This window comes from Mycetomoellerius zeteki, unplaced genomic scaffold (assembly GCF_001594055.1).
Source record: "Mycetomoellerius zeteki isolate Tzet28-1 unplaced genomic scaffold, Tzet1.0 scaffold20, whole genome shotgun sequence".
NCBI classification, from domain to species: Eukaryota; Metazoa; Arthropoda; class Insecta; order Hymenoptera; family Formicidae; genus Mycetomoellerius; species Mycetomoellerius zeteki.
The window spans coordinates 3,291,034-3,302,831 of record NW_017256957.1 but is presented as its reverse complement, the minus strand read 5'-3'; the positions used below and the strand labels follow the sequence as shown (position 1 = coordinate 3,302,831).

Below are 11,798 nucleotides of genomic sequence, written 5' to 3'. Positions count from 1 at the left end.
AGGATCTCTGGTTGGCGTGCATCTCTTGGAAGATAATTAGATGACGTTGGAAAACTTGGATAACAATGGAATAAGGAGGCACGATTATTCGATAACGCAGGCCATCACAAAACGAGCCGTAGCACGGCTCCTGCAGATTTTGCGTTCTTGTCGAAATTGAGATTGATATATAAATATTAATAAAATTGATGCCACTTTTGTTTTTATGGAGCGTTCGCTCATACGTTTCGCTTGTACATTTAAAATTAAAGAGAAATGCAACTGCTGCTCTTGCATTCTCTTCATGGCGTTTATGATACGATAACATGACGGCTGGGGCGAACGAACGAAAGGCGAGAGGGAGAAGAGAGAGAGAGAGAGAGAGAGAGAGAGAGCAACAGTAAGAATATTTTCCGTAATTAAGTCCCGCCGCTCTTCTTCAAGTGGATGCGGCGCGGCGTCGTGGCGAGATGAGGATACGAGTCTACAGTAGCGGGAGAACGAGAGAGAGAGAGTGAGAGAGAGGGGGGAGAGAGAGAAAAAGTGAGAAAGAGCTATAAGACAGCCCCCGCAGAAGACGCGGTAGGAGAAGAAACGCAAAGGAAGAAGCGACGGAGCGAGCGAGCAAGAGGAGAAGGAGGCGAAAAAAGGAGGCACGACGATCGAGCAATAAATAATACAGGGAGGAAAAAGGCGATCGCCTGCAACATTCTACTCAAATGTTAAATAGGTATCAATTTAACAGCGACCAATGCGCGCGCCCGTGGGCGTACTACGCCGTCACGGGATTGGTCGGCCGGCTGACGGTGGGCAGGTTCGAGCGATACGTACGTCACGAGTAGGCAACGCGTCTCGTTGTTCTCTGGTAGGGATAAACCACCTGGTTTCGCCGGTACTCTCACAACGTCCCGTCTCTCTCGACGCGACCGACCCGGATTCACGCACTTGCCGACACTCCGGTCAAGCCGAGGGGACCGAGTTTCAACGAAACGGAGAACGGAACGGGAATCCCCCTTCCCCGCTCGGGTGTAATCGCGCGAGCGACCTGTTATCGTTTGTACCACGAAGTGCGAAATTCTTACCACCGTGCGTAGTTTTCGTCAGTACAAGTGTTTGGCCCGAGAAGCCGTTCTCTTCTGGCGCCCCACAATCGGAAGGACTTTGTCAAGAATCCGGTTTAGTGTGATCGGAGTTTATCCGGGAACCCCGAAGAGTTTTTCCAGTACGGCGGAACGTTTTTTCTAACCGGGGTGAAGTGGTTATCTCACGGAGTTGTAGAGGTATCCTTGTTTCTGTATAAAATGACGGAGAGACCAGCCTCGAAAGAGGCTTGTTGGTCCCCGATTTGTTTTATCGAACAAAGACGTCATTCACGAATGGATTTTAGTTTCTGAAGACGGAAATTGGTGTATCGACAGACACAAAATCGTTATTTAAATATCAAAAAGGACCGATGGCTAATCGAATCAATGAACGAAAGCAGTGGAATCCGTGTTGGACTGTTACATCTTAAACTAGTTGAGAAAAAAAAGCAACGACGGAGACAGTGAATTTGTAAGAAAAGAAAAAAAAATGAATGTTTGATAAAATCTCCGTCCGAGGAACAAATAATATCAGAACTTGTAGAAACAAAATGGCCGCCGCACAGAAATTTTACAAGGTGGCCCAAGCTAAATCGCTTGTGTAATAAATATAAACCTTTGTCATTTCGATCTTCATACAATCATAATTTAGTTCTTGGTAAATTTTCTACGAGTCAACCACCTTTTATTCAACATTCCACTCCCTTGTTCGATCGTTCTACGCAGTCGCGATCGATTTCACTTCCCGATTCGCTATAGACACATGACGACTCGATGAAGACATCCGTTGTTTGAAGCACACCGTCTCCGATCACAAGCGCCGAGTTCTCGCGAAAAGGAGGGATCATGTCGGAGCACGGTGACAGCGACGTGGACGCGACGGAGGAGATCAATGTGGATGACTCGGATTCTCGAAGTTGCAGTCCTCAAAATTATGTGAGCCACGATGGCCGCCACGTGTCCCAGGAGACCTCCGAGTGTTCCACTTCGCCACCTCCCAGTCAAATCGGCGCGAGAACTCTAGCGAACAATCCTCCCCGTAGCCATCCGTTCAGCATAAGTCGTCTGCTGGGCGAAAGCGGTGTCCAGAATCCTAAAAGCCCGTCCTCAGAAGAACCAGACAGCGACAAGGAGAGGAAGTGGTCTTGGGAGGAGGGTAACAACAATAATAACAATAATAACAACAACAACCAAGCATCCTCGGGTGGAGTTCTCGATGATGGCAGGCGGTCTTGGGGCCACGACGCCGAGGAGAAACTATCGGAGAAGGACGACGACGACAGCACGCCCGACACTCGCGCAAACTCTTCCTCGTCCGTACATTGCACGTCGGCAGCGGAACTCCTCGCCCCCTTCCGAGTCTTCACCAGTCCCGCCGGTTTCATCTACACCGCGACCGGCGGCAGCGTCATAAGGGTACCGGCGCACCGACCACCGGGTGCAAACGGCACGCCGGTCAGCGCTTTGCCTGCACAGGCGCTGATACCACCCTGGAGTTTGCAGGCCCTTCAACACAGCCAACAACAAGCCGCGGCAGCCGGTCTACACCGGGCGAGCATCCTGGCGAACCTCGCTGCGCACCCTCTGCAGGCGCATCCGCATCTCAAGGACAGACTGGCAGGTACGCGCGCGTTAATATACATGAACAAGAGTAATTAGTGTAGATGGTCATTGCATAAGTTGAAGACGCGCTGATGATAAGATCTGAAAACCGGCAAGTAATCTAGAATAAAAGGACGTCATTTGTGTAAAATATCTCCCAGCTGAATGTTCTCGTTTTTGAATCGCATTTGAATTAAATTTATTGAGTAAAACTGGTCTCAGCAAGCAAGAAACATTTTGGAACATTTTAGCAACATTGCTATAACGTTGCAATAATGTTGCTGAAATGTTCCAAAATGCTTCTTGTTTATTGAGATGGCATATAGAAACAACGTAAGTAGTAAGATGTAAACAATAAGCGAATCACAGTCAAGAATGTAAGGCAATAATCCAAGCAATAGTAAATGAAAAATGTTGATTTACTTACTGTACGTTTTTCTGTGTACCACTAGTTTAATTTGACTTTTGTTTAAGTACATTAAACTTCTTTTTACTAATGAAAAAATTAATGTGATGAGAAAACGTCATCTTATATTGTCGGGAGACAAATCTTTTGCTTCTTCTTACTTTAAGCTGGTGGCCTGTTTACCGAGACAGTAGGCTTAATTTGACTTTTGCTTAAAAAATCTCTTTTTCTAATGAAGAAATTAATATAATGAGGAAATGTCATCTTAGTCGGGGGAGACAAATCTTTTGTTCCTTCTTACTTTAGACTGATTTGATGAGCAAGTTTGGTTACCGAGGCAGTAACGCTCCTTAATAATTCTTAAAAGAAGTACACATTGTCTCTGTTAATTACTCTTTCTCTCTCCTTTCTCAGGATTGTAGGACCAGTTAATGTTAGTGTTAATGTAAAGCCAAGAACGAGAGATTTGTTTGTCAGATCAACATACATTTTGTCTGAAAGTAGCAACTCTCAGAAATGGAGTGAGACTCTCAGTGAATGCACGTTGATCATTATCGACTACTACGGTGCTCGTTGTTACTGTTCCGTATTGTTATCTCGTTGCGTGAGTTGTATCTTGATTTTCATGTGAGATGATATTGCCTTGAGTAAATAATGTTTTAAGTATTTTCGAGAGCAGCAGGGAAAACGGAAATTTAAGTATTTCATTCTGTTGGTTCTTGAAAGCGCCGTGTAATTACAAAGCCGCGGGCACCTCAATGTGCATTGTACCGAGCTTCGTTAATTTATCGCGGCGACAGCGACGCTTTTTCAGATGAAGAACTAATGCCTTAATTTTTCTAATTTCTTTTATTAAATTCTCATTGTTATATAAAGAATTTAAAAATAAAACAAAGTACTCTGTTTAAATAATTAACACGAATAAATCGATTTTTAATGATGTCTAATAAAAGCAACATCTGCAATTATTTAAGTATCACGTTTCTACGAATAATTAATTCGCATAACTATATATTGTGGAAAAAAAAGACATTAACTATTAAACATTGGCTGAATATCTTACTTATCTTTCTCGCCATCGTGAATGCATTAGAGCTAGATCATCTCTGTAACGAGATAACGATCGCGTATGCGATACGTGTCCGATCGAATTATACGTGTCTCCGCGTACTTGGCTAACACGATGCAGAAGGAACAGATGATTCATGCAATTAGCGAGATTGTCAGATATTATTAATTCCGCGTTATCCCCGACGGGGATTGGAGCGACGACCGGCCGCCGCTCGATAGAATCGAGTGACGAAATATAAAGCGACGAGAGAGCGACGAGAGGCGTTCCCGGTTGGCGTCGGCGATCACTGATGTCAATTCCTCTAATTGGGATGGGTATATCTTTAGACGACGACCGGGCTAGGCGTGGGTTTCTACTTGGTGTCATTACTGCGCTTCGCGACTACTAACCGTATATAGAGGTTATCAATTATGCATCAGCGGCGAATTATTCACTCGCGCCGTCGTCGCGATCAGGCCGGTACGAAATCGTCGAAGACGTCGAGTGACACTTTAATGGTGTGCGGACAAGTCGAAGTCGTCACGTTACATCACCTTCGCTCCGTTCGTTCGATAACCCTTTTTGTTCACTTAGTTCTAAGCGCTTAGCGATTTCTAAACGCTATTTTTATCCGACAACGGTAGAGACAGAGAATTTTGAACCCAAAATTCTCGTGGATATTTTAAAACGCGGCATGAAATATCAGCCGCAGAGGGTAGACTAAAGCGAATTGGATTAATTTTTGTTTATTTATATAAAAAAGAATAAAAAACAAATTTTTTTTATTAAATTCTATTATAAATTCTTAATTTTTACAACTTTGGCTTGAGTTTCATATAATGAAACAATACATATTGCAGAAAAATGAAGAAGAAGAAATTATCTGAGACGCCCCGAAATTGAGGGGTGAAGCGAATCATCATTTATTAGACTGATTTAGTAAACTATACACACTGTAAAAATCATAATTATAATTTGCATAAGTTTTAACATAATCGTTACATTATTACAGTCACAAAATTTTTTGGGGATCGTGAGTTTACATGAGACACAAAATTTTTACGTGCACTCACGATCTCTTCGCTTGTATCGTCAACTGACACTGCAGGATCACACGCATTACGGAACTGTTTATTATTTCTGATGCGGAGGAAACGCGCGGAAATAAGCAACATGATGAAACAGCTGATTTGAAGAAAAAAAAATTAACTGTCGATTAAAACTATTTCAAAACTTATATTGATTCGATTCGCTCTGTGATCAATTCGCCTCAATCTACCTTATACAGGTCGGTACGACAAAAAGAGTCTTGCGAAAACAGGAAGAGATTCCGTTTCGTACACAACTTATAAATGTGATAGCTCCGAAAAGAAACTTTACTTTTCTGTTAGCCGATACCCTCTCATGCTTCACCCGCGTGCCTTCGAGATATCTACAATTTACAATGCAATTCGAATATATCTGTCTCTCTTAGAAGGCATATAATTTTAATTTGCTTTAATCGGAAGAAATACGGTACGGGAAATGTGTTGCCGCGCAGGGGATCATTACGGCGCGATCATTGCACGCGGGAAAAAGGACGTAAAAGTGTAAAAATGTTAAAATGCAGGTACGTGCAAAATACATAATTAGCGTCTACGCCGGTGCATTCTCGAATACCGACTTTTTCGTGCGGGTAATGAAACCCGCTATTACTTGCGTGGCGTGAGTGAAATATATTTATGCGTACGAGCAACATTACTCTCGCCCGATTATTTTGTTCGAAGTACGCTTAAATGCCCCAAAGAGAAGAATGTCGACACGCTATGGCGCGGCGCAATGAAACAAAGTAATCCTTCAAACGATGATCGTTTCCATGTAACGACGTTACGCACGAATGTCGATCATGATACAGTGCCTATGGCAATATTCACAGAGTGTCTCGGATATCGGTTTGCCAGTTGCAGATTGCGTAAAGACCAGTTGCAAAAGCACGTCGTGTCGAAAATTAATCACTTGTCGAAACGTACATTATCCCATTAATTCACGTCAAGATTTGTGGTCGAGACGGAAACGCTTAGAAGGCCTGGAGGGCGTCTCTTATACATAAAAACGCATTAATGTATCATTATGGATGGATAATATGATGCGATTTAATTTGTCTATCAAGTGAAAAAGAAAACGTCTCGCGAGCGATAGTAAGCATTATAATGAACATAACATACAGTTTGCATAATTAAAACCCTCGCGACTGTTTTCGTCACGATCGCTTAAACGAGGCGAAAATGTAAATCGCGTTTGCTGCCATTTATTTAGCATATTACGTCGATCGGATTGGCATCGCGGAACATTAGTTGGATCGATCGTGGAGAGAGAGAGAGAGAGAAAGGCAGATAGAAAACGCGCTTTTAACTCACGTGAAATATATAAAAGCGCATAACGTTCTGCTCGACGAGCGAGAGGTAACCACCGGTTATTTGCTTTGTACCTCTTTACCTCGATTACGTCCCGCCACCTGTCACTTTGACATTGAAATGACACGCGGCGCTCGATTAGGGTCGGAAAGGGACGACTGGAAACGCCACGTTTTGCGAAGACACCGCGCCACGTAAATCCGTAACAATTATAAACGGGAGACAAACGCTAATTGTTTCGATTCGCTTAGACGTTGCTACATCGGCATCAGGCTTTCATATCGATCGAGATTGCATCGTTCTTTAACTAGAGAGTCTCGAGCGCGGCGGGCGAAACGGAGAGATACTCCGACGCGGGTCCGAAAGGTTTCCCCGATCAATTAGGCGAAACTAGCGCTATAAAATTCGGACGTAACCATTATACGGAACCGAGCTGCAATTTACGTTCAGAGAAACAATCTCACCGATTTGACATAATGGTCTCGCCTCGATCGCAAGCCGAAACTCTTCGAGCCGTTTAGTCACTAGCGTAGCGTGGAACGGAGCGAACGAGAGAATTGTGTCACCTTTTATGGCGCCTCGAGTTTATCTGCTTTGACGTTAATTGATGACCGTAATAGTACATAAATCATGCATTTATAGCCCAACTTTTCTTGCTCAGCCACGACAATAAGTTAATAACATATACATAATTAAAATTAATTGTTCGTGTGCACACGAATAATTTTAACAATAATGTATTAAGATAATTCAACTCACATAAGAATGAAGACATTTACGTTTCTTTTTCATCCAGTTCGTGCGTCAATTAATTTTTATTATCTCAGAGAGACATTATTATACGAGTATGTATCCTCTTAGGATTGTTTAATGAGAAACAAAATGCAGCCTTGGCCAGTATAAAGTAATTTAATGTTTTTTTTTTTTCAAAGCGGTAATGAAAGTTAAAGAAATATCATTTTTCAATAAACCGGTTTTTAATTTATTTTTCATTAGATATAGAAGGTTTACTTCAATTTGGGCATGCTTTATACACTTATGGTCAAGATTGCAGTTTATAGTTGTCAATAATTATTCATTGATAATGGCTTGGATCTTAATTTATCGACGCGATAGGCTTCTGGGAGAAATATTTTTGTTGAAGTACACGAAAAGGAAGTTACACGCGGCGCTACGCCAATGCGACTGACAGAATGCGCTCGTCGTTAAAAGTGGGTTCGAACGATTCTACGAATGCTCCGGAACTTGCGTCCACACTTTGCAACACTTCTCCTTGTGAATTGGCAGGGGGATGCATTTCGAAAATTGCAATAGGTCAAAGTAAATAGTCGTCGTAAAGCGTCGTAAATCCGTAACACGTATTTCACTTCCTCAACTTTTATTTTCGGGAAACTGGTTCGAGATTAGCGCGAAACTTACCTCGGGATTGCATTATATGGCCAATTAATTGGCATGACATGTCGAGATTTCTCGAAGGATAGAATTATCTCGGAAGAGTCCGCTTTATTTTCGGTAAATCGACACTTTATTGACTAGCAGTCAATTGAAACAGAAAGTCGAGAGTAGGTCGCGATTGGGAAATCTACATATTGAAAATGGGATCTCCAGGAGAGTGCAAAGATCAAGCTAGCAGAATCACGCATTAAAATTCATATCCTCGTCACTTCGTTTCGCGCTGCGATATTAAGTTCACCTTGCGACGTCGAAAAATACGCAAGAATATATAATGAATGAGCAGCCGGCTTTTTTTCTCGAGGTTTCAATATTTCGTGCTGAAAGGTATAATAGAGACGACGATTGGATCGCGATAGAATGACAATTCCCTCGCGGCGGGACGCGAATGCGGCGCTTCGGCGCTATTGGCTCAATTGTTTGGCTCTCGGCACTTGGACCGGTTTCTAATTGAACTCTTCAATTGTAGTACCACGCAACGCAACGCAACGCGGTAACCCAGAACGGGTCCGGATGATCCTCGGGGCGATGTGGCGATGAGTCTACCAGGCTCAACCGGGCCTCTTCTCGCAATAGTAATTTTCTACAATGTACGCTCCTCGCGCGGAGGCATTCAATAATAATTAGACCTTCGCACTTTTACGTTCGCATATTACTCCTCTGATTTGCGCCCTTCTGGGAAACGGTTACGGCACAATGGCACGGGCGCGGCGCAGCACGAAACACACTACACGAGCGATTCGTTAAGGCGATATTCCTTACGTAACATCGTAAGACGTGTTGCGTACGTTTAAGCGTACCTGCGTACAAAAAGATGTTACGGATTCTGGCGGTCGGGAAGAACCTGGCGCGAGGAGGAAACCTCCGAGAGGACGCGGGGAGCTCGACTTCGGACAAGGGCTCTAGCTTATACGACCGGCAAAAGGAAGATACGGAAACAGAACGGCGCAGTGTTGTCGATGCGCCATGGAGCGCCCCGGGCCAGAGATAAGCGGGTACCGGGAACAGAGAAAAAAGGCATCGCGTGACCGAAACCTGAAACCAGAATCCGCCGATGCCGCTGCGGCGCGGCGCGGCGTGGCACGGTGCCTTCTCGCCAATGAAATTGTCCAAATGTGTACGTTGTCCGTTGCGCGCGAGAACGTATACGAATGATTAAGCGTGATATAGGTATGTATACAACCCGCAATTTGTAATATTTCAGTGGCCCGGGGCCATACCGGTCGAGAACTCGAGCGTCTTCCTCATTTTAAATGAAATATTAGAAATTACGGGGTAGTCATTTAACCGCTCGTACGTGCTCGTTTTGTTCCCGATTCGCCGACAAATCCCGGTGGCCACGAACGGTAGCGGTAGATACGTTATTACAAATTACGACGAGGCGCCGTTGGCTACCGAATTGGCAAGATTTGGGTCGAACATACCGCGAAACCAACCACCAAAGAGTATAGACCTCAAGGTCGGGGCTACCGATCGCAAAGCGAGAAGAAACGAATGGGGTTCCTTTCGTGCGGAATATATGGCTTCGAAATTTCTTGCGTCAATATCCCGTGAACGCGCCGCGAGGCGCAGCGCGCGTTCACGTTTCTCGGTATTCATCGTAATTTTGCACTCGCGGAGCTCTGGTTACGCCGTGTTATTAGCGTTAGACGCGCATTTCATTTTTTGGATCGTTCATAACCGGAAATATAAACGCGAGAGGCAGTTGACCCGGTACGGTACTCGGTTCGCGACACGCCGCTCCCACATAGCTTTGGACAAATTGCGTTCTATGACATAGACGCGTAGATTATTAGTATACAAAAGTATGCCTTCAAGAATTGCAATTATTGTAAATCAACAATTTGAATAACGATCAACTTTATGTGCAAATAATATTTTTGATGATTTTGTTGAATTAAGTTATGAATAATTTTCGTAAAAGATAAATTTATTTACTTTGGAAATTTAGTTCTTAACAGAAAGATGTGTTTCTTTTCGATTGTTATAATCTAAAAGAGACGTAATAAAGTTAATAGCGAAATTTAATTTAAGAGAGATATATTCAAAGTGAAAAATAAATATTTATTATCTATGCATATTGATGGCCATATTATTTAAATTTGTTTGCGTTGAGGTTCCTGCAGCTTATATAAAAAATACTGAAGTAACCAAAAAAATTTAAAACTTTGCCTTCGAAGTAAGGGGAGCACGTATTCGAAGAAACAATAACCGCAACAAATGACGCGTGTAAAACGTAACTGCATCGCGTCTAACGCATTCTGCACAGAGAACGCGTAACTACAAATCGAAGCATCGGTTTTTCTACTGTAAATACGCCAAGTACTTTGTCATAATAACAACGGCTGTAATGTCTAATGAAGCAAAAAATACAACTGAATTATTTCAATTAAATATGTCCTTTTTTTCAGTAATTATCCGACGGATTAAATCACATTGTACAAGTGTATAGAGACATTAACACATAGAGGAATCTGTAAATACGCAAAGTATTTTGTCATGGTAACAACATAACAACGGCTATAACGTCTAAAAGATATACAAAAAATATAGCTGAATTATTTCAATTAAATATATCCTTTTTTAATAATTATCCGACAGATGTAATAGAACTTGATAGGATTAAATCATAGAGGAGGTGGTATTATGGCCAGTGCATATATTGTGTCCTCCCTTAATATCTCCGCTATTATATAGCGAATCTAATAATTATTTATGGAATTATTAGTTCAATAGTTCGCCGTTACACCATGACGCTAATATTACCATCAACACTCAATAGCCAGTACTTATTATAAATATAATATGCATTTTTACTTTCAAATATTTCGAAACGTTTCTGAGGTATACTTTAGCATGTAACACTTACTTCCTCATTTTTCTTAAACTTGAGCGTATTATCACATGAATATATGTATTTTTTAATGTGTTATTTGCTATTTAACATTTTATTTGACTGTATATATTTTGAGTTATGCAAATTTAAACATAGCATGTCATTTTGCTAATGTGGCCCTCTATTGATTACTCACGACCTCTTTTTTGTGGTTTTCATATCAAAATAATTATTTAATATGTTGATTATAGCTCTACTGTTAATCTATAGTTTATATTACGTGCACTATTTTTAGTACTGAGATTTTTAGTACTGAACAGTTTATATACAGAAGTTATGTGAATGTATATACATTCATTTGTATACATTTTAAAACGTTTTACTTTTTTGTTAATTTTGTAACCAAATACTGTTTTCTAAACAAAACTAATATTTTAAGGCTATTTTTATGAAAGGCCACATTATCCATTTTTTTTCTTCGATTATGCAATGTCACCACATTTTTATTAATAGTATCCTAAGTAATAAATATTTTGTATATAACTTTGAGTCCAGAATCGATTCAACAACATTTTAACGAATGTAATTATCAAGTTTTAAACTTAAATATTGGTTATTAACAAAATTATTGTGTAAAATGTAACTAAGGTGCTATAATACCACCTTTTCCTCTACAGTATGAGTATATAAAGACATTAACACATAGGAAAATCTGTAAATACGCGAAGTATCCTGTCATAGTAATAACATTAATGACAGTCGTAACTTCTAATGAAACGTACAAAAGATATAAGTAAATTATTTCAATTATAAATGGATTAAACATATTGCGTTTTTTAGTAATTATTTGACTGATGTAATAGAACTTGATAGAATTAAATCACACGTACATGACACGTGAGAAAATCTGTAAATATGTTAAACATTTTGTCATAGTAATAACATTACGACGACCGTAACTTCTAATGAGACGTATACTGAAAAAAAAGATTGGCTG

The 11,798-nt window shown here is 41.2% G+C and overlaps 1 protein-coding gene across 1 annotated transcript in view; it reads left to right on the top strand.

Moving 5' to 3' along the window:
• The first annotated feature begins 1,898 nt into the window (after positions 1 to 1,898).
• C15 (homeobox protein C15) overlaps positions 1,899 to 11,798 on the top strand; it is a 32,336-nt gene continuing 22,436 nt past the window's right edge. Inside the window, exon 1 of the mRNA XM_018447294.1 lies at positions 1,899 to 2,682. Within this exon, the coding sequence (XP_018302796.1) occupies positions 1,908 to 2,682 (775 nt within the window). The 5' untranslated portion in view covers positions 1,899 to 1,907. The remainder of the gene's footprint in view (positions 2,683 to 11,798) is intronic.